This window comes from Phalacrocorax carbo, chromosome 6 (assembly GCF_963921805.1).
Source record: "Phalacrocorax carbo chromosome 6, bPhaCar2.1, whole genome shotgun sequence".
Taxonomy (NCBI): domain Eukaryota; kingdom Metazoa; phylum Chordata; class Aves; order Suliformes; family Phalacrocoracidae; genus Phalacrocorax; species Phalacrocorax carbo.
In genome coordinates, this window is record NC_087518.1 from 51,346,858 (window position 1) to 51,373,433 (window position 26,576).

Here is a 26,576-nt window from a genome sequence, read left to right on the forward strand (position 1 = left end):
AGTGCAGGTGCCCCGTGCTCTGGGTGCAGGGACAGGCGGTGCCAGAGCCCCGGGTCAGGCCCGCCTTGCACAGCGCAGCCCAACGCAGGCAGCGGCAGAGGCTGGCACCGTGGCACAGGCTGCACAGGCAAGGTGACTGCGGCCAGGTCCCCGCCGTGCACAGCCCTGCAGCCATCCCCTGTCCCCAAAGGCCTGCAGAGCCACTGCCCCGGCTGGCAAGCACCCAGGACGCACAAGGCAGCACTGACACCTCTCCGAAAGGAGCCCGGCCTGCCCGTCCCTGCTCCTCCAGCCCTGTGGGTCCCGCACGCGCGTGCTCCCCGCGCAGCGTGCGTGATGGGAGGCCCTACTGCCTCCCCCGGCGGGAAGGCGGCCCCCGGTCCCCCCCGGGCACCGGGCAGACGGCAAACAGAGCATGGAATTTGCACGGCTAAAAGTTAAATACAACACACACACGGATTTCGTCAGAGGCCCTGGCACGGCTGCCTTCGCGGGATCCGATTAACAGGGAAATAAAAGGGCCAGAGAACCCACACAGCAGTGTGAACAGATGCCCTATAAAAGTCAAATACATGGTAATCAAGGGGACCGAAAAGTACATTTAAAAAAACAAAAACCCACCCTGGAAACAAAGGAGCTGGGCTTTGTGGCTTTCCTGGGAGGGCTGTGGAATTAATGGGGAAGAGCACATGTGTTTGATAATCTTTATATGGCAAAAGACCCATCTTTCAAATATGTCACAAATTCATATTAATCACCTTCCTATTGCCTTCTGTGGCACAGCTATTCCAGTTGCCTTGGGCAAAATTGGGAACTGTCTGGTTAAAAAAAATGTTTTACATTATAATTTACAAGAGCCTACAAGTCTAGTTTCTTTTAATGGAAAGAACAGTTAAAAAAAAAAAAGACGAATATATATACACCCTGGTATATATACACTATATATATATAAAAGACAGATATTGTAACTCCATCTGGAAAGAGAGAATGTTTGATCTTAACAATGTAACTTCTAGCTTTCAAACAGGCTCAGAAAACAAGAAGTCAGCAGGAGTTCAGATAAAGGAAGCTTAAAAGTCAAATAATTCTGACTCTGAACCCGAGACTTCTTAGACTTAAGGTCCTTTCCTTTACCCATTAATGGGCTGACTTGTGAGCTCAGGAACAAAGTGCTGCAATGCGAGGATTTCTGAGAGTCACTCATTACAGATCACTGAGTGGAGTCTGAGTTGCGGAAATCAAAGGACCCAATCTGGAGTAACTGGCTGAACTTCTGCTTGGAACTAATTTGTTCCGAGTTCGGCTCACCTTTCACCTCCTGAAGGCCCTGAGTAAAGTCCCTACCGGGGTCAGCAGCAGACAGCACTGGGGGGATCCCAGCTCGGCTTTAATGGTCAGCGATGGGCACCGCAGCCCCGAGGAGAGGGTGGACAGGCAGCTGGGGAGGAGGCGTGCAGTGGACGCAGCAGGGCAGAGCGGTGCCAGGCTTCCCACTGCTGAGAGAGGCAGAGGCCTCTCCCAACCTGGGCTAAAACCCCCTGCCGAGATGTCCCCCATCCCACTGCCAGCCAAGGGGGATGGTGGCAGGCAGCTGTTGCCACAACCAGTATCGCAACACCCTCCTGTGCCTTTGTCCATCCGTTCTAACTCCTGGAAAGGAATCAAGGCATACAGGCAGGGCCCGGGAGTCAGGACTCCTAGTCCTACTCCTGGCTTTGCCACTCACTCCCTCCAACATCTGGAGCAAGATACTTCTCTCCAGGGAAACAAATCTGGCTTCAGGGGAGCAGCTGGTTTGGAGGCTGAACTAATCCACGCTTAATCCAACATGTGGAGTGCCATGGACGGGCAGTGCTAGACAGCACAAAGGGATTCTCCAACTCAGAGGAATTTGAAGCAGGGAGATTAAATGACTCCCCAAGAGCCCCCAGCAGCTCAGTGTCAAAGCACACACTTGAACTCGGGAGTTCAAGGCTGGCATGGCAGAGTTAAACCGCCAAAGCGGCCTTGGCAAGGGAAAAGGCAAGGTGTCACCCACAAAAGCCCACGGCCGGGGCTGCAGAAGGCGAGGGAAGGAAAAGGCCACCACAAAGCACTGCTGTGCTTGCTCTACAGAGAGCTGCTTGTTTGCACCACCAATATTGCTACCCCCACTGCAAGCGCCCCGGGGGGAGGGAAAAGCGCTGTGCTTGCAGAGGCAGGCTGCTTTCTCAGCACTGTGTCCTGGGCGCACTGCCTCCCACGCTGCCCCCATCACAGCAGGGCCTGGGACACCGCAGGGCTGTCACTGTGCAGGGCGGGAACACATGCATGCACCCCACCAGCCAAACAGCCACCCCCCTTCTCAGAGCTGACCCCAGCCCGCTGACCTTCCAGAGGCCAATTTTAGCCACGATGCTGAGTGAGAGGCACTGGGGCTGCTCCTGCCAGCTCTGAGCAAGGCATGGAGCATCACCAACACACAGCCTCCACTCAGCTCAGTCCATCCTTGGAAAAACTGGTTGTGGGCCACAGGCTGCTGGTCTCTCCCACTGCCACATTGCCCAGAACCGCAGGAAAGACTCAAGGCAAGCACAGTGCCAGGCCCTGCCTGAGTCTCCAAACATACCTGAGCCAGGCAAAACATGGTCCAGCAGCCCCATTCCCCTCCTCTCCAAGATACCCCTCCAGCTGGGATGTAATTTTTTCCCCCCCTCAAAAGGTAGCATGAAATGGTCACAGTGTGAATGTGCTTGACCTTTTGTCTTGGACTAATCTAATTGTGTCGTCTTTGTGTAATCAGCCGGTAAAGGTCAGTGCTGTATTTAACATGGGGGCCCTTTAGGTACTGAATTTGCCTTGCAGTGAATTAACTTGATTATATTTCTTTCAAATATGTCAGAGACCAGGTCAGTTTAACCCTCTCTGTGCTGCCTGGGCCCACCCCTTTGTTTCCAACTCCAGGAGGTGGCACTGAGGAACAATATGGTCAGAAATACACACATAGGCTCCCTCCTGCAGCCATGGCCGCCACCACCACCACCACCACCTCCACCTCTCCCACCTTCCCAACAAGCAAAGTCTCAAGGGAGAGCAAGTTTCTTGTGAATAAGCCCGAAAAGTTTGCAAACCAGGACACTCCGGACCGCAGCGAGGGGTGAGATTTCAGATCGAATGCAGCAGGGGAAAAAAAAACTTCAGAAGACTCCTTTGCAAACATGAACCTGTCTCAGCAGAATGCTTCCTTATAACTCCATATTGTCACAATCAAATAGGACATTACTCAAGTCCAGATTAACGCGTCGCCTCTGCCGTTGACAGATAAGGTGTTCTCAATATCCTGCAATACATTATACATTTTAGAAAGTAAAGGTCTGTGCCGCTACCAGGGGCAGTACGTGTGAGGCGTCGGGGATGCCACTGTGTGGAGACAGGCAGCTTTTATCAGGCAGTTCAGCTCAGCTGTGCCAGGGGACAGCACAGAGGGGAAAGCAACCTCAGCTGATCCCCAGGCATACCCTTGGCCCTGAGGCAGCGGTGAGGGGCTGGGCAGCCTACCCTCACAGAGGCAGGGAGAGGAGGCTGGTGATTCACATCCTGCAGAGGCACATGCACAGGACATTGTCACAGGGCTTGAAGTGGAAGAGCCCCTAGGCTGGCTTTCCTTTTTCAGCACTGGAAGCAGGGCACAAAAACACCCCTTTGCTCTTCAAACACCTCTCTCCTTCCCAAGCCCCCTGCTCCAGGCAGGGCTACTGCTTGACTCCAGGGTCTTGGGCAGATCACGACTCACCACCTCAAAACTGCTTTCCCCACTCACTCCCCTCTGCTGAACCACCCTTATGGGGCTGTGTCTAGAAGGAAATGCCTCAGGCCTGCAGCCGTATTGGCATCACTGTTGCTGCCCTAGTGCAAGCTCTTGTCACCCAAAGCCTTGCTGCTTCAGTCCACGGTGGCACCCACGTCAAGCCATCTCCCTGCATGCAGGATGTAGAACGCCCTGCTGACCCCACCTATAGCACCAAGAACACTGTCCAGCACAGGAGACAAGCCCAGAGAGCAGCACTGGGACTTGGGGGGAAGAGGCGTGCTGTGCTCCCTTTGATGGGCACGCCTGGAGGGAGAGCAGGGCAGCATCCCCAGCACTCGTCAGGGCATCTGCGTTGGAGACCTGAGCGCTCCCTGTTCTGCCCCCACAACCTTCCTTCTCACCGAGTTGGGGGTCAGTGGTGCTCCTACTACATCAATGATCTGGTCCTTGGCATCTCCCTTGCCCTCCTCGATGCCGAGCCCTGCCTGGCCATCTGGATGGGTGCCTTCCGCACTGAGGGGGCCAATACTACCAGCTTTGGCCAGGGCCTCATAGCGGTGCCGTAACATCTGCAGCTCATATTCACAGTTAGCAAAGGCTTGCTTCAGCTCGTACAGCAGCACCAGGTCACTCCGCAGCTCATTGAACATCTGCACGATCTCCTCTGTGGGCATAGGATTGAGATCTAGGGAGAAAAACAGGTTCTGTTAAATGCCCAAACCTGCAACCCTACAATGGAAAATCCCTAGAAAGGCCCTGGCTGCCCATTCACTCCCACAAAGATATGCCAGGAGCCTCACTCCCATCACATGGATCATTAGCAACCGGCATCCCTAAGGGTTGGAGGCCTGAATTTCCAGCCTGTCCTTTGGCTCTGGCCAAGGACTAAGGGTAAACCTGCCAAGTCCAGGACTCTGCAAGAGAAGGATGATGGAAGGCAATGGTCAGAGCAGACGACTGAACCTTGCTACCCACCAGGTCATATGAAGGGAGCTCAGCCTTGGGAACAAGTCCTCACACGTACTGCTGCAGAGGACAGAAGAGCTCCTGCTGTTCCCTACACCTTCACCAACAAGTGGCAGACAGGCCGAGTTCCCTTGCCTCTCTTGTTGCTCCTCCCAGGGCAGGACTGAGGCAGAGAATTGCTCTGCTTAGTGCAGACCTGAACTGCTTGTAGCAGGCGCTGGCAGAACACCCCCGCACACCACGCATTCTGCTGCAGCCCATCACACACCCACACAGAACCAGGAAGAGCTGCATGTTCTGGAGGAGAAAAGGATGAAGCTCTGCGTGTTTGTCCTGATATACAGCAGTGGCCCCCAGTCCACAGGGCTGCCCACACGACCCCATCCTGCTAGCACTGTGTTCACCCACACAAAGCCCAGGTGTGTTTCTGCACTCTAAGGCACAGCAGGGCTGGAGCACCATGAAATCCTCCAGATATGTGTGTTTTGTCAGGCAGGAGTGGGCAGTCAGGAACCCCTCTTTACCCTCGTGGAAAGTGAGCTCTAAGAAGTACTCACATCCTTCCCCAAGGCTTCCCTAGCAAGCAAAGATGTTAACTCCCTTACTTTTAAACCAGAAGTTTCCAGAAAGGGGAAACCATCCTGGTTGAGCCGCTTTCACCAGCCACAGGAGGCCTTCAAAACTGCACACAGTCTCTTGAGACAACATATCAAGCCATAAACTGGTTGGCGCAAAACACTAACAAGAGTTAACAGAAGTCAGTGCTGGGAGCAGGCTTAGTAATCTCTTGTAAATGACCAGTAAGGCTTTTTTCTTTCTTCTTCTTCTTTTCTTTTTCTATTTTTAAAAATCCCCCCAGCCACAGTGGGGGGAAAAGGGATCATCAGGTGTCTAATCAAGGGGCACTGCACGCTGGGACCTGTAGTACCTGCAAACTGTACCCACTGCATGGAGGGCAGCAGCTAGCCACGAGCTGCACTTCTTCCCCTCTAGCTACGAGTGGGTATTGTACATGTTAAGTGAACCCTTCTTTCTGCTACTAAGACACTGGAGTTCAAGAGTGAGGGATGTGTGTTTACTCGCCTTTCAGCAGAGATGCTCCAGATTTTCACACAGCATGCAACCTATAAAGGGGGGATGAACAGTCCCAGACGCATTTTGGACTTGCCACTGTGAGCAGTAAATTAAGAGGAAACGAAGCTTGAAAGCAAGACAGGGCAGCCCTGAACAATGTGCGTGCCGTGGTCACTAACACACTTAGAAGTACCTCTCCCGGCAAGGCTGAGATTTGCCTTCCTAATACTGTGCTGCCTCTCTTGATGGTTAAAAAGGCCCAAACAAGAGAGAAACAAAGGCTCTTTTAAAACATTTTTCTACTGGGAGGGAAAAAAAAAAACCTGTGCATCTTGTTCTGGCTTTTACCCTCTCTTTTTTTTTTTTTAAACACATAAAATATTTTAAAAACCATTCACATACTGTTATTCAAGAAACTGGCTGTATTACTAGGGGAAAAAATAGCCCATCTCGAGAACAAAGGCTAGCTCTGTGTGTCTCTTTCTCTCTCGCGTGCCCCCTTTACTCACCTACTCCGAGTTCCATCAGCATCTGCTCCAGGGCTTTAATCTTCTTCTGTCCCACCGAGCTTGGCAGTTTCATCTGGAACACAAAGGTAACAGAGCCACACAGCTCAGAGATAGCCCTCACTCACAGCCGTCTAGTTCAAAAGGCAAGAGAGCTTTTCTTTTTATAGTGCAGGGGGAACAAAAAAAGAAAGGGAGAGAATGGAAAATCAAGTGGTAAGAGAGGGAGACAGGGGCTGAAAGTTTTCAGACTAGGTCCGAGGGCAGGTATTGAAAAGCCCGGTCGTGAGGGCTTTTATTTTCTCTCTCGTGTGTGTGCAAGACACGCTGTTTTACAGTTTCCATGTGTCACTGAATTAACAACAAAAGTTCTTCTTGGCTTCAAACCCTCTCCCGCGGCGCCCAGCCCATCAAAGGGCTCATTTACACAGCAGCTAATGTGCAATGCTGCCCTACTTTATTCGCTTTAGCCGGCCTGATTAGACTCATGCGCTAACAGACTCACTTCTCCTTTTACCTGCTGAGCCCCAGACCTGTGGGATTCATTTACAGAGCAGGCTTTATAACAAAGGGGAGAGACAGAGAGAGCACAGTTACTTGACTGGCGGAAGTGTGAACACACATTTACATTGGAGCTAAGGGGCTAGGTGAGAGAGGAAGCATCAGATGTGAGCTATGAAAGGAAATCTGAGCTGGCCAGGAGAGGAAGAATGCATACACTTAGCAGGGTCCTTCCTCTGCATTCATTTGGGCTCTAGCAGGAGTGCTAGCTGCTCAGACCAAGCATTTATTAGATTACAAGCAGCACAAATGCAGCTAGCACAATATGGTAGGGAGAAGAGGTTTCCAAGCCCTGTGGATATATCCAAGAACGAATGAAAGCCCTTTTCCTTCCTCAGCAATGCTAGAAGATGGACCAGGAAAGGAATGATTCTCAACACCGCAGTGTCAAACACCTCACTGCACACCGTCGTAGGCTGTCCTTCCATATGCAACCCTGGGAAGGTGAGCTCACACCTCTACCCGGGGACCACCACTGCCAGCCCAAGCTGCCCAGCAGGCCACTGAATAGCCAAGAGATGAGAGCATCCTGCAGCCATCCTGCCCTCCACTTACTGATCAGTGGCCCCAGCCTTGGCCAAACCAACCGTGAGCCTGCAACACTGGGCTGGGAATGACCTGAAGGAAGAGCCATTCTTTACTCCACCTTAAAACTGGCCTCTGAGGTTTGCTCACTGCAGGGTCCCATGGTCACCTTACTTCCTAGAGCCACAGGTTGAAGTTCCCCAAAACAGAGCACCCAATGTTTGTCTCCCAGATTAGACCCATCTTTTCCACACTATTCACTGCCCCAGCACCAAAATGACAAGAGACACCATCTGGAACTCCTTAATTCCTTTGAAGGCAGGAGCACTGCATGCACATACCCAAATGGTGAAAGCGCTAACCTTAACTCAGCTACAGCTGAGTGTGTCCCATCAGCATCTCCACAACCCCAATGCAGGACCTGCTGGGAAAACCTGCCTTCTCCACATCATTTCAGCCAAGAAACCAGAGTATGGACACCACAAAGCACCCCAGGGGAATGGGCCTTTCACAGTATACACTAAGCAGCACCTAGTCCTTTTGCTAGATATTAACAACATAATTAAGACTCCAGCAAAGGACCAAGAGGACTATCAGGGGAGGATTTCTAAGAAACCAACCTGATCCAGAGGATCCAAAAGGAGCACCAGGGAAAAAGGAAAACCCACCTTTGTGCAGACAGCCAGCACAGGTAAGGGCTAGAGGACACCTCTGCTCTTTTTTATACCTTGAGAGTCTTTGGCTTAAAGCTGGGGTTTCTGCATAGCAGTGAATTTCGTACTTCAGAGACTGAATCTTTACAGTTGACCACAAAATGATTGTTTTAGAAAAAGAAAGGCTGCCAAAGGTATCGGGTATTTGGATTTCAGTCAAGCCTTTGGTCCAGAGTCTTAACTTGAGCAGAACCTTCCTAAAAAAGGTTTTCCCAGGAGCTCTGCTGAACAGACTACCTGCACAGGCTCTGCTGAAAAACAGCCGGACAGAGTAGAGCCCTAAGATAAGGCATCCCAGAACACTGGGACAGGAGGTGGTTCTGTTTATTTGGTGGGTGCCATGCTGCACCTAGCAGCAGGATGCCAAAGGAGGAAAGCTCACTTAGCACAGCTTAGCAGGAGACAGAATGGTTAGCTTGGAGCATCAGGAAGACATTCCTGACAGCAAGAGGCCTTGGTCCAGAAAACTGTTCTGCCCCACGAGGGATCACACAGAACATTTAAGGTGGGCAATGTACTCAGCTCTGTCTCAGCAGGGGGATGTATGGGCTGACCTAGTCAGACTGTGCTATCTTTAACCTGTAGGACACAGAGTTAACAGAGCCCAGCATCTCCTCATTGAAAAGCTCTGGACACACAATACTTGGGGGATTATCACAGCCCTGATAGTCTGTCTGCACCCCTGCTCCTCAGCCAACATCAGAGTCTTTCTAGCTAAAGGCAAGATTCCCTTCTGTTAAACACCAGCTAGCAAAAGCATGCTGGACTTCAAGCCAGCTTCAGGAACAAAGGACAAGAAACAGGAAAAGTTCATGCCCAGCTAGGCTAGGTGGACTGGCAGGAAGTCTCGGTTTGTTGGTTAGAGGAAAACCACACGCTTTTCTCCTGGGAGGCTTCCACTAACTAGCTCAAGGAACTACTGGCAACACATAGCTGAAGGCTTTGCCAGGGTAATCCTGTTGGTTGAACAATTGGAAATGAGGAAATTCACAACCTGTGAAGTTGTGTATGTAGTGCTCATGTCCCACAGGTCAATGACTACCGAGGCAAGGTCTTCACTGACACTCCTGAAGATTAGAGGATGGAGCAGGGAGAGGCAGGACAAATTAATTTAACTTCAAAGAAAGGAACACTAGAGATGCTCGGGACAAGTGGGTCTGCGAGTTTAGTTTAAAAACACATCAATTAAGCTTCCTTTTAATTCAGGCTGGAGGATCTAGCCTGCAAACAGGAAGGCTTCATTGGTTTCTCAAAGCAAGAGTATATTTTAATTTTACCATCATTAAGAAAATGTTATGATTTATGTGGCTGCTGTCGGACTAATATCTTTAGAATTTAGCTGGCTAAGCCAATTCATCTCTAAGACTGATGAAGGCTGATTGCTCTCTATGCAAAATGTATTAAAACTAAATGAGCAGTCTATTACTCAAATGCTGCTGATAATCTGTTAGCCAGGGTCCGTTAGCTGGGCTGCCTCGTTGCAGAAGAGAAGCCTTCATGTCCTGTACAGCTCTGTTAAGCCCAAGCTTACTTCTGCAAGCCCTTCTTTGTTTTGGTCTTTTAAGTAGATGTCCAGAGATGCACCAGAATGCTGGAAGTGGTGTATCACCTGCCCCATTCCTAAGGAATAAGGGAATCCACCAGGGACCACAGGTCCCAGGCAATGGCACAGATAACAGCTCTCTGGCTCAAGATGCGTGCGCTGGGATATGTGGTTTCTGCAGGCCATACCTCTGCATTAATGAAAACACCACTCAGGACAATCTCATTGCTTACATCACAGCTCCTGGGACATTCTTGGTATTGTCATGGATCGAGTCCTCTGCAGGGCTGAGGAAAATTATGCTCCTCAGAGAACTCTAGTGAGCAACCACAGCTTCCGAGGTGAATGGCATTTGCCCTTTTCTTTCCTTCCTTATACTAGACTATTATTGTTATTTATTATCTTTAAAGTCCCCATATAATAATAATACCTGGGAAACAGATTGCTCCCGTCAGAAAACTGATTAGCCAGGATTTTTGAGGTTACTATATTTTGGATGCTCTTCTCCTTTGACAACCTCTCCCTACAGCCCTCTTTGCAACACCAGCCTGCGCTTATAATTACACCTGTGTCGTTTTTTGATTTAAGGACTGTAATCTTTTGTCCTTGCTATAAACAACCTGCATTAAACACATGAACTGCGTGTACCAAGAGAAAAATAAATAAAGAGCTACAGAAAATTGTGTGAATCAACACCATGAAGGCACAGTACCAGAGCCTACCTATGCAGAGAGGAGCCTTGCCTGATCCTGGGATACACAACCTCTGCTGGCACGCACTTGGCCTGAGAGGCACGGAGCACACCGGTACTGACCCGGTCTGCTCTTCTCTGAAGGAGGGCGGCATTGCTCAGGAACTGGGCCATGCCCCTTAAACAGATGAACGGAACATCTGCCACACTTCCACAGTGAGGGTTGAGAGACTGGGGGTGGCCCTGAGCAGTTCAATTTCTATAGAGGGTCTCATCGTAGAGTACCCTTGAGGTTTTGAATGATACAGGACTTCTACTTAATGGTCAAGACATTCCACCAACAAAACCTTGTTAATTCACACTAATGACTGGGAGGCCTACCGCAAATTAATTGGTAGTTGGCAAAATTCATTAAATGAACAAACATGATAAGAAATAACTGAAGATACAGCCTCGCCAAACAGACTTGGTTCATTTATTTGTGTGCCATTCAGTTTTCATGATTTAGGTTAATACTTTTAAGCATAGCTGTAAATGTATTTGAGCATATTTTGGAGGAGTAATGAAGTCTAAGTAACAGCAAAGCTTGCAACAGAGCCCCCTGTTATGTCTTACAGCATCACCACCTGGCAGGTAGAGACTGTCATGGGAATCTTCACTAGGAATGGAATAGATCTGCAGGATCGACAGACAGATTCAGCTAGGTCCCACGTATGATTATATCTATATGGTCATCTTAGATGTCCTGCTCTCAATTTATCAATTTCTTCATAAATGCTCCATTTCTGGTGCTCACAACTTAAAAAAAAAAAATCCTACTTTTGTGTTGAGAACTTTTGTTTGGTCTATCACCAAAACACAAGGTTTTTAAAATAAATCAATGGTTATTTGTATATTCCACATTTACCCTCCCTGGCACTGCACTTCATTTTAATTCAATTTTGAGACAACCTTCTCTTTAAGCTCAATCTTCCCCAACCCTGAACAATATGACTGTCCTAAAACCGTTAATCCTAAAAACTCCACACACCTGACCTGTGTCTGTACAGCTATAAACCGAGGTTTTATGCACCGGCACCGGTATTGTTGTTCAGCATTATAATACAGCTCACTGACATTGAAAACCACCTTCTTCATGGATTTCAGCAGCAAGAAAACTTTCTCATTAGGCACTTTCTTCATGGATATCTTTAGAATACTGAATTGCTTAGTGGATTTCCAGGAAGGAGTGCTAAAGTTTCAGATGAATAATGTTTTTTGCATTTTCTGGCTTAAGGTGGGGAAAGAAGGTCAACCCTTCCCTGGCTGCATGGCTCTACTCTACAGGAGCGGAGAGCCTCCACTCCTGCACAGTTTTAAGACTCAAGGAAGGAAAGAACCATATTAAGTACTTTAGCCTTAGAGCTCTGGAATAAAAAAAAAATACCCAGAGAAATTCAATTTCAGGTATGAACGTGCACGTTTCTGGAAATTTGAAGTCCTTAACTGCTCAGAACTAAAATGCTACAATGGAAGGCAGATGGGAAACTGCAATGGATATTTGCAAAAGTTAGAGAAGTTTGAAACTGCACAGGTATTCTCTGCCTCAGTGAACACACACGCTTCCCCCTGCCGCAGCTTTCAGCCACAGACCCCATGTCTTAACACCAGTGCCTGCTGATCTGTCAGACTGAGATTTAGAACAGCTAAGAATAAAGAGTCACACAGAGTCACACACGCCATCTCTGCTGTGCTATATAACACATTAAACACACAGCGACCACTCGGGGATGGCCATGACCATCAACTTGCTCCATCATGAGGCTTAATGCTAAATAAACCAATCCTTTAAGAAGAAAATATTTCTATATTAACTTATGTAAATGGTTGTTTCAGGGTTTTTTTGGACTGAAGTTAGACATACCTCACAAATTCCCAAATCAATTGTGAAAAAATATAAATTCTGTACTTGAATCCTCCTAGTAAATGGAATGAGTTTTACTTGTTAGAGGAATATACCTCATGAAAGTTTTGTCAAGGATGAGGGAGGCCAACAGATCCCAGAGAAGCACAGCACGCTCAGGCATATGGCAAACTAGCAGCTCACTGGTCCTATAAACATTAATGCCTTGTTATGCATCTATAGCTTCACCTCTTGCATCAGCGCTAAGAGAATCTTCCTAAAGAAACCAAAGGTCCTGGAGCATCAATGTCTCAGCATGATGGGTTTTCATCAGTGCAGGTAACAAGGTCTTCAAGATTTTTATACTCTCCCACCCTTTCCCCCCTAGGAATGGGCTACAGATTGCTCTGACCCAGCACAAATGGCCTAAAATTAGAATGAATTGGAATCCACACAAATGATGGCTGATAACCTGGAAAGAGTCAGCTTTCTCCCAGTTTGACATACAGGTTGCGACAAGAAACAAGACACCTGAGAAGACAGGAAGAATTCACACCTTGCCAGGACTGCCTGCCATTTAGAAGATAGTCACCTTCTGGAAAGCAAAGTATTATCTACCACTTATCAGCCCTGAGATTTCCTTGCCCTTAAATACATTTTGCTTTCAATATAGTGCAAGCCTGTAAACCAAATGCAAAAGGACTACAGGAAGTGTTTGTGTAGGGAAAAACAGTAAAATGCATGGTGCAGAAGAACTGCATGGGACATTTTTACTGGATGGTCATAAAAGACCCTCCAGTATGACCCTACAGTATGACACTGTGGTATTTTGCTTTCAGAGGTCTGCAGATTGCCAGATAGTCCTACCCCTACCTCTCACTACAGGTGCGGAAACCAAGCTGAGACCTGCAGAGGTAGCTGCAGGAAATGGAAATGGCTGCAGCCTCTGAGCTGCATCTGACTGAAACAAATCAAGACGACAGAAGAGTGTGCTATGATCACTGGGAGGGCCCCAAGACAGGCCACAGGAGGGGGAACTTAGGATAGTTTCATATAGTACAAGAACATTTTGCAGACTTCCAGTTCAGACACAAATCCAAGAAACTGTGGCAAAACACGCATCTAGTCTTGAATTGATGTTGCCTTTCCCTTAAAATATTTAACTGAAACTACACTTAAACGAATACAAAAAACCACAGTGACTAATTACACGCCATTATATTGGTTACGCTAATGAAAGAAAAAAAGCAATACATATGGTGCTCTGTAAAAGTTACATACAGTCAGATTACCTGATGAATGACACCTAAGACTGTCACTACAGGCACACAAAGGTAGTAAAAGCTTCTCAAATCAGTCCAGGACTGGCAGACAAAGGTCCCCGAGGCCTTGTACTGCAGACACTGTTTGGTACCTAATGACTCAACAGAAGCAGAAACATGGAGCATCCTTTCCAGAACTACAGCTTATTTTAAAAGTCCCCATTACCATAACCAGAGTGCTCTCTTTATACCCGAGAGCCTCCTAAGGCTGTGGTCCAGATGCTCTCCCACACCAAAGAGCTCCATGAAAAAGGTGACGGATGCATTTTCATGCAATTTAACATTAACCACCTTTCAGTTTGGCTAAGAATGAGAACAGAGGAAGAGAAGTGTTGGATTCACCTTCTCTAGTTCATTCAAGATTTTGTATCCTTTGCTGTTCTCTAAAAATAAATACTCCAATATTTTCATCTTATTTCATTCTCTACAGGCAGGAGTTTGATTAGGAAATGCACCAGCACTCTCTTGGCCCTAATTAAAGGGCATGTAATACAACAAATAGATGGCAATGCCACAACATGACTTCGATCCAGCCTGCATCATTTGTTCATAACTTTTATTCACAGAAATGACACTACTACTTTCCTTCTACACCTCTTTCAGGCTCCCCGTGGAAATCACTCTCATCCACTCTCTTGTAGAGTGCTAATACAACTCCGCTACTTCAACTTCGCTAATGAAAAATCACTAGCAGAAGCAACAAGCACATCTTAGCTAACTAATCCATGGGATGTTCAGATCTGGAAACATAAACTTTCCTAACTAATAAGGGTGTGCTGATCTCCATCAGATTGATGCCAGGATGCCTTGGAGTGCAATCAATACAAAACAAATAAATTATTAATTGCCTCAAGTAATTAGATTTATCAAATCCAAATAAAAATAACTGATATTTCATGAAACTGCTTCCAAAGCTGAACCTCTGAAGGGACAGTACTGATCGCAGGAGGACAGACAGATGTTTCACATGTTCACAGCCAATGAGGTCTGGGTTTGCATTAATGACAGGGAAGGAACAGAGCCAACAGCCTCTGATGTAGAGTAAACAGGCGCCGTGCTTGGCCATTTAATTGTGGGTCAGATCAAATACAGAGAATAAACACGTCTAAACATATACATACAACCCCATCTTCCTCTAGAAATAGCATTCACCTTGGAGCTGTAGGAAACACTCAGTTCCCACTCCAAGAAAAAACAAATGGAAGAGAACTCGCACACACACATTCCCCCCACAACCACAGTAAATTCTTACTCATTAATCAGTGCTAAAAATGCTCAGCAGGCTAGTAAATATTTAAAAGCTGGTGAGTGTGAATATTTGAATCAATGGGTACTAAAGCTGTACTTGTAATTTTCCTTCCTCTCCTTTTTTTTAATTGGTCCAACTGGCAATTTGTCTACAAGATCCCAGTTAGCAGATGGAGTCAGGCTGCTGGCTGAAGCCTTTTCCGAGGGGAGGTGGCCAGCTTTGAATGACTAAGCTGGAGCATCCCTCAGTCCTTTCTGCAGAATGAGATCTCTACAAACTCCTTTTCATCCCAGAGTTTTGTTCTGTTTCCAGATGAGACATCACTCAAACAATTCTCTTCCAGTTCCTTTGTTTCCAAACCCATGACAACAGAGCAAGGACACAGACTTACACCTCAACGCACAGGAGCAGGGACAAACATCCACCATTTTCTGTCCATCACCTTCCTTCTTAAAAGCACTGCTGCAGCAATTCAACAGCATTAACAAAATCATAACTTAAAATTCGCAGAGAAGGCTGAGAGAAGATGAGCAACTTAAAAGACACTGAAGAGATGTAAGTATGCCAAAGTCAAGTGCTCCGAACACAATAAAGTCAAATCAAAGGTTAAAACTTAAAAGAAAGCCGAACATGGCATGGTACAGAAGCACTGTGGTAAATTCAAAACAAACCCAACTCTGCCCTACAGAAGCAACACGATGCCTAGATCACAAACATGCGGTTACTGTTGGTTTGACTGGGTCCTGGAAAAGATTCAAGTTCAACAGCTCTCATTTTCCTTTCCTCCAGGCAGATCCTCAGCAAAGCTTTTCTTCCTCATAGCTGCCTGCTTTCCCTTTAGTATCTTCCTCTCCTTTCCCTGTACAAATTCCCTACCCATCTCTCATTTCCTCTGGCTCTTTGGCTGTCTGCCCTCCCAGCTGAGCAGACCTGGTATAACAGGAAGTTTTCCAGAAGTAACACTTAGGATTAATAATACTTTTCTGATGTTATTTTCATAACACTGTTTTACTAACAGCAAAGGTCTAAAATTCTGTTTCAAGAAACTCATGAAAGGCTTACCCCCTTCCAAAACATTTGCTACTGCCTCCTGTTCCCAGTGGCACCAAGGCAATACACTGCCTTGAATTAAGATGAAGCTTTTCATCATGCCCAACTGCCTACTGCCTTAGAGAAACTTGCGGTCTGTGCTGCCAAGAGGCAGAGGGGAAATCCCATGCAGAGCAAGGGCATGGGGTCTGTGGCCTTCTTTGCCTGTGGCCACAGACTCATGGAGAACAATGGGAGACTGAAGCCATTGTGATAGAAGGCAGCTTGTTGAACTCACTGGAGATTACTCTTCAGTGTCTGCTGAAGGAGAAACTTTCCGTTATGAAGAATAATGGCCATAAGTGACCATTAATCCTAGGGGGGAAAAGTCTTCAAATTCATTCTGTGCATAAGATTTTGTAAGTTTTAACAACAGGGGGAATTTGAAAAGCCACAGCTATTGTCGTAAAAACTTCTAGGAACAAATTAAGTTGAATACAGATTGCTAACTTTTCTTCAAGGACTCATTTCTATAAATTAATTTTAACTCAAGTTTTCAGACTGATTATAAATCCTCAGGAAAAAAAAGGAAAAAAAAACCACCCCTAATCAAAGCTTAAGTGCTATTATCCTGGGGGTGATACGGTACATTTTTCACACGTGACAGAGGTTGAGTCCCTGATCTCAGCGCAAAATCCAACTTTGCCTAACTATGAAAGCATAAAGCACGGTAGCAAAGTACAAAATAAAGGAGGGCAGTAGGAGCCTTTAGCTGAGGAACCCTCCAGGTCCTCAGGCAAAAGAATTTACTGCAGGATGTCACAAGCCTTTAGAAATCATTTTCCAATGTGCTCAGGGCAAAACATCTTACACTAGATGTTGCCAGAGTACGAGTTTCCAGCACAGCATCCCAATTCCTCACTTCGTCCTAGTCAGCTCCCGTCCTTATCAATTCCACACCACTGGCGTGTAGAGGGTTTGCCACATAAATCCCGCAAGTAAAATAATTCAGATTAGTATGGATTGTCAACTCTATACCACTTCACACTTCAGCATCTCTTACCAGTTCAAAAGGCCCGTACTGACCTCATGTAATTAATTCTCCCCATGGCCCGTATGTGAAGCAAGTGAGTCTATCAGCTCCTGTTTTAAAAACAGGGAAGACTTGAATAAGGAAGCCAGGTGACTGACTAAAAGCCACAAATGAATTCTTTTTGCTGGGTTGGAGGCTGGTTTCACATTCCCAAGCAACAAAGTGTTGTTTTTTAATCTAGATCAGTGATTTGCAATCTTTTTCAATTTGCAAACCACAGGTACTTCTAATAACAGCATTTATCTCCTTAAAAATTTCATCAAGCCGAGCATGGGAAGTAGCTCTAGGTCATCCCAGGAGTGTGGCTACTGCAGGCTGAAAGTTGCTGAATCAGACTGCCATGCCTCAGCTTATTGCTGCATTTCGCGAGCATTAGAGAACAGGGAGAAGCATGCAGCACCCATTTTCACAAAGGCTTGGTTTTGAATTGCCTGTTTGGCACACGAAAAGGCTGCTGGCTTTGCCAGATGGTTCCATCCTGACAGGTTATTGCTCAGCTTCTCTTACAGGGAGGGTAAAAAAACAGAAAAGATCAACCATCACTTATTAGTTTTCAAAATCCAAATCAATCTCCATAAATTACTCTATTTATCTTAGTGCCGGAGAACACATCTGCCACGTCTCCATAAATCTCAACGCATGCACTGCAGTCTTGCCTGTCACTTGTTGGGATTTTTGACTTTGTCAAGGCTGCAGCCCCTCACTCGTACAGGTAGCCTGCAGATGTTGGCACCTGTACACTAAAGGGGTCCCCCAGCAGTGACCTTGCTGAGGCACACCACCTCTAATGTGCACACATACCTGTACGTCAAAGCAGCCTGATCCCAAACACATTTCTACTAACAGCCCCAGGGTGTTCCCAGCAAGATCTAAAACTATTCTGACATCAAAAGAACATCCCATAAAACAGCTTTTAAAAGCGACCTAGAAAATGACTATGCCAAGTGAGGGTGCCAGGCAAGGAACCTACTTCTCCACCTTTCCTACAATAACGCAGCTAAGGATTGTTTTATCTGGCTAGGAAAAACAAAAAGTACTTGTACTGGGCAAAAAGGATTTTGCTATCAAAACCCCCCTGAAAACATTCAGTCAGCCAGGTGGGTTTAACTTACTCAGTACCCCAAAATCTGTCGCTAAGAGACAGGCGTCAAGTCTTGCTGATAAAACAGCAAGAAAGTTCTTTTCTCAGGGGTATCTGTGTGACAGAATGAACAAAGGGGCTTTTCCCCAAAATATTTTCTGAAGATAATGGAAATAGGAAGGCTATAAATTGTATACGTTTATGTGTGTCTCTCCTTTTCAAGTCACAACCTGAGCATCCTGCTATTAAAGCACCTCTCGTCTGTTGACACCCATGCTCTATGAGGCCTAATACATTTGGCTGCGTGCTCTGTTTGGACTAGGCAGCTCTATCTGGGCCCGTCGCATGTGCCTACCAGCAGAGTGGGTACACCAGTAACAAAGACCAGCAAGTTCAGGTGCCCCTGCAAGGCAATGAGCTGGCTTTCACAGAGCCAGCATTCCAGGTTTCTGAGTCTCCACATTTATGGAATTCCTTTCTTATTTTAGAGGCAAGAACTCAACTTTCTTTAGCTATAAAAGGAGAATAGATGAGGAGACAGACAGACAGACAGAAAGACATTAACAGAGGTCCCAGGGGACCAGGACAACAGCCTACCCTCTGGCTTCGCAGCGTGACACCTGCAGATTTGAAGTCAGGAAACTTGATGCCAGCAGTCTCAGGAACAGCCTGAAAGAGATCGAAACAGGATGTGTTTACAGAGGAAACACAAGAAACACAAGATTTCACATAGAGACTATCTGAAGGGGAAACACTGTTTCCTGTGACAGAGAACCACCTGCCACAGCCACATGTCAGAGCTTAGGCAAGAGGAAAATCCCAAGCAATGGGATTCAGTGGGAAAATCCCAGGCAATTCACTGAGAAAAAATATCAAGGTATCTTTGGAGAGCTCAAGCATTTTTGCTTGGTTGGTTTAAATGCACTACTCTACAAAGATCCTTACACCCATCCACCCAATCACAAACCCAAACCCTAGATGGTACTCGTTATACTAACATGTATATTTACACAATATCATTCTTACCTAACTTAGGCCCATTTCACTGATCAAAATAGCCCAGGACTTCCCTAAATCTTGGCTTCTGACTGCAAGTCCTCTAAGGAATGAGCTGAGAAACCCCTGACTGTACAGACATGAGCCCACTAACAAGCAAGTAAGGACTGCACCCCTCCAAGGAGGCCTGCTGTTCATGTACATTTTGCCATCTGTCCACTCGTTAGACAATTTTCTTTCTTCCCCACTTCAGATTTCAAGCACAGTAATGTAAGACAGCAAACTTCTAATGCTGCTGCTAGACAGTAGACCATTTAGTTGCATTTCAACTAAATGAAAAAAAAATAATTAAATCCCTTAAAAATCTGTGCTGCTGAGCAAAGCACAAGCTGAGCGTACTTTGAAATTATTAAACCAGACTATCTGCAGGGTCCTGAGCACTGAATGGTGTGGGGTCCTGTGAATGGGTCAGTGATAGTCAGGTTTCAATCTATAATAGCCACAATCTCTGCAAAACGCACGCTCAATCACGCTTTTCCAGAAGGAAGAGTCACCTCAAATCTCCCGATTTCTTTGGAGACAGCATTTGCCTTGCTGCTCCCACATTTCTCTGCAGAGAGGTTCTGCAGCTTGCTCTTTGTTCCAGGCAGGACTGAGACAACCTGGGCTGCCCCAAGATCATAAGAGATGCTGAAGGACAGTGACTCAATTCGTCAAGTTCCCTGCCAATGACTCTCACATCTCTATCAGCTATCCGTATGTCCTGGTCTTGGGGTGGCACCTTGCAAACTGCTCTGCGTGGCCAGGCATTAAGATTTATTTTATCTGTGGCAAGTCCAATAAACAGGGGCCCCAGGAAGAGATTTCTAAACATGACTATGGTGGAAAAGGTATTCTCCAACTACCAACAGGGCTCATGAACTTGCAGGCATCACTTTGATCTTTGGTAGGATGTAGTCTTCCTGCCTGGATTATTAGACAGAGAGCGCTGCACTCAAAAACCAATCTTCTCTGCTTCCTTTGGATGAAGGCTGGCATTCAGACTCCCTGAACTCTGCCCCCCAGCCTGTTGCTGAACGCCCTGACAGAAGCAGTGAGGGTAAATCAGCATCATTGGCTTAGCCAAGACAACTCTGACTGCACTCAGCGCATAAGCAATTAAATGGGTTCTTTTGCCTTGCGTGCCTGTACATGCTGTAAACGCTTCAACCTCAATTGACTCTTTGGTAAATGATTTTCCTTTGTTGAAATGATGCTGATGCAGCTCCCAATTCAAATTCTTAGTTAAAATGCAATTTTTTTCTTAACATTTCCTGGCTATAGTTGGTAATTGACTCCTAATGGACTCTGTCATGGTTGAAATGATGCTAGTGCAACAACAGAAACTGCTTCTCTGCCCACCCTGGCGTGCCTATCCACTATATGCCTGCAGACAGGCGCCAGCCAATAGGCAATATTTAGGACTGGACTCCCTCACCTTGGCATCCTCAGCATCTTCCCAGACCCATTCTCCATCATCACCCTTTTTTCATTACCACCATCTGCTTTCTTTAAAGGGAAGTATGCCAGCCATGGGTGAGCTTTACCAGATCAACCCTCAAGGGAATTCAACGCACAAGATGCCCAGAGATACTATATTCATTGGGGGGTGGAGGGAAGTTTAACACATATTTATTATATGGGGCCCAACCCCCCCAATCCCAAAAAATGAAAAAAAATTTTTAAAAGTTTTAAGAAAGTGGTGGCCATTAGATACACTTCATCAAGCAATAACTGTCTAGAATTCACTACTTCTCTCCCTTTTGGAGGACAATGACACAAGTGCTCTCTCTTCACAAGGTGGAGGGACAGGAATTCCCAGGGAATCACTGGAAACATCTGAGATTTTTTAACAGCCCTTTCCTACTAAAGTTCCTAGTTCAGTCCACACTGTCCTCTTTCCAGAAAGGGAAACTGAGGTAACATCAATTGAAATTGATTGATTGAAACCTGTGTTCCAGGTTCCATAGACTTTAGCTCAGCTGAGGGAGAAATAAGAAGCAATAGTTCCCAGAATACAGGAGTCCCCCAGCAGGGCTGCTCTGATCACAGCTAAGGATCAGAAGAGGGGCATGCACTGAGCTTGGGGAGATGCTGCTAAGACCCAGGAGGGGGGAAGGAAAGGAAAACCTAGACTATGAAAAGAAGGCAGGTGAAAGACAATGGGTCTGTGGGACAACCCTGCACAGCAGTACCAGAACACACTTGGGAGAACCATCTGTCTCCCTGCTCCTCCCTTTCATGAGGCATGAATGGCTGGTACCTTTTCATCCCATTTCTCAGGGAGGGAAAGGGACACAAGACTTAAACCAGCATTTTTCAAATGGAAGAGAGACAGAGAGCACACTAGAGGACTCTGACAATGGACACCTTAGACAATTCTGCCTTCCAAAAGATGTAACCAAAAACACATCTGCCAGAATCCAGCCAGCAGCCACTTCCCCCTAAAAAGCTGAGGGCCTGATCCCACTAGGATTGTTGAAGGAAAACCATATTACCCAGCCAAAGCACAAAGTAGGAAAAAAAACCAGATAAATGTTTACAGGCTTTTCTGTCTCCTTTTTCTGTGGAAGCTTCTTCTTGGGAGCCTTGCGCTCGGCGCGTCTCTGCTCCGTGGTGGTGTCAGCAGCTGTGATGAGTTTCTGCAGGTCTTGGGTTCTCTTTTCTCTCTCTTTCTTTCTGGTTTCGATTTTGCGGAGCTCCTGGATGAGGTATTCTTCTTCTGCCACCTGCAGACCAGAGCACGGAAAGGCAATCAGAGCAGCAGAGGCGGCCTAGCAAGGCAAGGGGGCCATCTACCGATAACAACTCTGCACTGGGCCAGCCTGGGAATGTCTTTAAGCTCCCCTGCCTAATACCGTGCAGAGCACATTATCTTCCATAGCCTTACTCTGCACCCATGGAAATTCCAGTCTACAAACTTGCAGGTACTGTGTGGCAACATCCATGATGCACCCTTCAGCACATCCATAAGTGATTAATCCCTCCTCCAGACCAGGAGGGCAAGAGCACAGATAGAAGGGTAAAAGCGCCCAAATACACTGTAGCTGTAAATGCAGTGCTGCGAAAACCTGACTCCCCTCCTCAGCCATGGGGGATATGTAGAACTTAGAGCAGCTATGCCTAGTATCAGCACACCAGTCAATGTGGGAAGGACAAGCAGAGTCATTACACATGTGAACCTGTCATTAGAGGGAACTACTAATAGAAAAGGAGGCTCTCCCCCTGCCTTTGGGGAACACACAGTTCCTTAACCTCTAAACCCTCGGCCTGTTACACAGCTTCAACAAAGAGGAGAACTAAACATGCAGATTTACAGTCTTTGATGTTTTCTCACAAGATTTTTTTCCTCTAAAAGAAATCATTCTCTCCTGGTGGGACTCAGGGACACTGATCTGAGAATTTGTTTCTATTCAGAGGACTAGTTTAGTAAGTGTAACAGAGAAGGTGTTGGCAGTTACCAGAGACCATAACTCTGCTCACCTAGCCCTCTCTCCTGTAGTCAGATTTCTCCATTATTGTCCTTTCATATCCCTTAGAATGACACAAACTTAACAACAGAAGCAGTACTTAGGTATTGCCTTTTTCTTGTCCAGTCTTTCCCTTTCCCACCCCCTGGCCTATGTCATCCACCCACTCATTCAACTTATCATAAATCTTCTGGAGCAGTGATGCTCTCTTCCCCAGGTTACCTGCTCTGGTGTCCTATTGTACAGCCTTTCCAGTTGTTCCTTCCTTCGCCTCTCATGGCCAGCATCAAAGACTGGGATTTTCAGGTCTGTGCCCGGAGCTGCACGAATATTAGCCAGCTTGGCACAGATGTGGTAATACCGTTCCTTCAGGTCCTCCACTGATCTTTTCTGTGGAAGACGTCACAGGAGGACAACATTATGAAAGAACCAAGCAAAACCTGATGCAGTAGCCAAGGACCACCAGCTGAAGGATGTCAGATAGGGTATAAGACACAGTGCCTAAGAGGAGCCTTGCCAGTCCCAGTGGAACCACAGGGAAGGGTGAGTTTCTCAGCGAACTGTGTCAATTAACTCTCATGGGTTCACAGCTACTGCTTTAAAAAACACCCACCAGACGGTCCAACATTACAGCTGAGGGTTAGAGACAATAAATACAGCAGTGAAGCACTCCCAGATAAAAGAATGCAAGGATATTTGTCTCAAGAGGAGAAAACCTGTGAACAGGGAACTGTGACAAATGTACTGGAGGTCTCCTCTGAGCTGCTCCAGGAAATGGCTATTTAAGCCATAACCAAGAAGGTATCAGCAGCAACAATTCATTGCCCATTGTTACATAGAGTCTGAGCTGTGTTCCCTTATTCCAGGTGCCAAAGGTGTTTGGGCTGCCCAGCTGGACAGGCTTGTTATTCCTCTTTGCTACAGGCTCTTCACACAAGTCTTTCAGAGGGCAACAAAAACCTCCAGCATTTGGAGCTGTTCTGTAGGAGCCACGTTGTTCCCTCAAGGCACCAAAAGACATGGGAACCAGCAGTTACAGGAGATTTAGGATCATGACACGAGGGTTGCATCTTCAGACCACTGATGGTCCCTGCTTCACAGCAGAGATGACAGAAGCTTGCACCAAGTCAGACCACAAGTCAGGAGCAGCACCAGGGAAAAATCACAATCCCGAGGGACTGTTAGCAGATCCTTCTGCCAGGGCCTAGACTGGAATCCGGGACACCTATACTGCTCAGCTAAACAAACTCTCCAGCTAACTTATCTTCAAGGAACAATGAGTTGTTCTGCTGGCAGGCACAAACCTAACTTTCTAATAAAACACAACATGGAATGAGCACAAGTCACAGTGGATTTAATTACAAACAAAGCAAGCAGCAATGCCCCGTGCTGGAAATTCAATATTCCTTGCTGCCAATAATTCATTATTTTCCCCTAATTAAGTTGATATAAAGGGTAATTTGGTCTTTACAATGCAGCAAGCCTTGCACTTGCCATAGCAGCAAGTTTCTAGCAGCACCTTGGCCCTTGGGACTCACCTTGAACTGCTGGTGATCATAGCGGTCATGAATCACCACAAAGCGAAGATCAAAACGCCGAGCCAGGTCAAATAGGTGGTCTGTCTCAGCTTTGGTCCACGCATCATCATGGAGATACATCTGGTACTCCTGCTCTGAGTAGACAGGTACCTGTACTGTCTATGCAGGAAAAAGAAAAACATGGCAGCTCTCTTGCAGCACTGCCCTTCTCACTGCCAGCTGGTAGAGGCTGAGATACTTGAGCCAAGAACAAGAGCAGTGCACTGACAGGAGGGGGCTGCCAAGATCCTGAGCAATGGGTCCTGGTAGGAAACATGACAAGCAGGCAGGGGACTTGATAAGGAGCAATGTGTGATCTCAGAGCTGCAGACATGACGTTCTGAGGAGCCTACCAGGAACTACTCCCTGGGAGGCTGAAACCTGTTTCAGGTAGCTGACACAGCAGAGGTCAGCAACCCACATCCTGACAATAGGTTTCAAAATTATCAGACTAACATAACAGTGAAACCAAGGTTCAGCCAGCCTCCCTGCATTCCTCTCACATAGCAGCACAGATACCTTGATATAAACTGCTCTGACAGTCAACCCTACTTGGGTTGGGACATGCTCATTTGTAAGGGAAGAACGGGAAAAGCAAGAAGCAGTGGTTCCTAGCCTTTAGCACACCTCCTGCTTTGATACATGACCCACTTGTTTCATGTTTGGTGCCAACAGTGCTGTGAAGATCTGAAAGGCTGGGTGCTGTACAACTGAGCGCCGTAAACTTGGCAAACAACTTAGTCCATCCCTTCCTCACCCACCCTTTCTCCAGCAGAACCACAGGGCCAAATGACAGTCCAGCTCTCAGAGTGTCCCAGGTGCCTAAAAGGCCAAACCCACACCACTGGCCCCAGCCTGGAACTGCTCTGCAAGGGCTCTGTCCAGAACACAAGTGTCACATCAGTATTAAAGGAACAGTAAATATTCTTATTTTATTAGGGGAAGTCCTAGTGCATGGTAAAGCAAAAGTGCAAACAAGTCTGTGCTTTCCTCCCTTATCCCCTCCCACTACTCCTGCAGTTGAACTTTGCTCAGCCCTAGGAGGTCCTGCCTTGACACAAAAACATGGTGCACATGTGAACAGCGCTCATGCTTCAACACCTCTACACCATCCTGAGTCCTACACCAGAAGTGTCTCCTCATAAACTCCATACAGACCAGAGGAGCATTTCTGAGCCTCCAAATCACAATCTCTTTAGGTCTACTGCCTCTCGTCCATCACTTAGATACAGAAGCATAAAGGTGAAGCATATCTCCTGGGGACATACTGCACCTCAACCTTCAAGTGCCACTTCTACCAGGATAAGCACCATCCTATTAGACACTGTAAGGATGCCCTATGTACATAATGAAAAAGAGAAAAACTTCTAGAGTAGCATACATACAGGAAAAGAGCCAGCAGGGCCCTCTGCAGTGGATGGAAGGGAAGGTGGCAGATGCCAGGTCAGAGAACAGAATGGGACAAGAGCAAAGAGCAGTCCCCCAAACACTTCCTCAGCCACTTTCACGGCTGCTCAGGTGAGAACTGTCAAGAAGTAAGAAGGTGAGAACTCATCAGATGGGAAGCTTGAGCCAACCACAGGATGACCATAAATTCAAATTCAACGCAGCCATGGAAATGCAAATATGAGTCCCAGAGAGGGATTTCCGGCAGAAACTGGCAGGGTTTCAGTTGCACCACAAGACCTTGCTGAGGATACCAACTATAACTCTACTGACCCACGTTCAAGAAAGATGAACTGAAATGGGAACAAGTACAGAGAAGAGCAATGAGGATGAGTAATGGGGTAGGGAGCTTGTCTTCCCACAGCAGACTGGAAGAGAAAGGAGCCTAGCAAAGGAAGTCTGAAAGGGAACCTGACTGCAAGTTTCAAGTATGCTAGACAGAATGAAACAAATACCCACAAGAAGAAAAGAACAAGTGAAGTAAGGACAAAGAATTTGACTTGTAAAGAAATGCCACTTTAACATGGAGAATTTAACCTGGAAATGAGAAATGAAGCAGAGACAGTCTGGAACAGCTTCCCAAGGAAGCACCGAGGCAGGAAAATCCAAGTGCTTTTCAAAAGAAACGATCAGATTATGAAAGGGACCGGATGGTGCAGGACCTGAAAGAGCCAAGAAGAGGATTCAATGGCCCAGAAAAACCCTCTCAGTCCTAGCTTTCACACTACAAACTCCCACAATGATAGGCATTAAATTAGCTGAAACTATTCAGGAAGGATCCTGGAGCCATGAGACACTTCTGTGAAAACATCAGCACAATGCCCAGCAGTGGTGAAAAGACAAATTGAAGATTAAAAATGTTCGGGGAAGGGGAGAAGAGAAATACAGCTAATGTACAAACCCGCCATGCTTCCAGAAGTGAAACACAAATGCTTAGTCCACCCATTTCAAAAGAAAGTATATTTGAGAACAACAAGGGTGACACAGGGCACGGAAGGGCAGATGTATGTCAAATGATGGAAA

The 26,576-nt window shown here is 46.7% G+C and overlaps 1 protein-coding gene across 1 annotated transcript in view; it reads right to left on the reverse strand.

The window, feature by feature from the left end:
• Positions 1 to 859: 859 nt before the first annotated feature.
• Positions 860 to 26,576, reverse strand: part of DMAP1 (DNA methyltransferase 1 associated protein 1) — a 32,539-nt gene continuing 6,822 nt past the window's right edge. Inside the window, exons 5-10 of the mRNA XM_064455252.1 lie at positions 24,069 to 24,227; positions 22,753 to 22,920; positions 21,604 to 21,789; positions 18,623 to 18,694; positions 6,340 to 6,412; positions 860 to 4,475 (exon numbers count right to left, since the gene is read on the reverse strand). Coding sequence (XP_064311322.1) covers positions 4,129 to 4,475; positions 6,340 to 6,412; positions 18,623 to 18,694; positions 21,604 to 21,789; positions 22,753 to 22,920; positions 24,069 to 24,227 — 1,005 coding nt within the window. The 3' untranslated portion in view covers positions 860 to 4,128. The remainder of the gene's footprint in view (positions 4,476 to 6,339; positions 6,413 to 18,622; positions 18,695 to 21,603; positions 21,790 to 22,752; positions 22,921 to 24,068; positions 24,228 to 26,576) is intronic.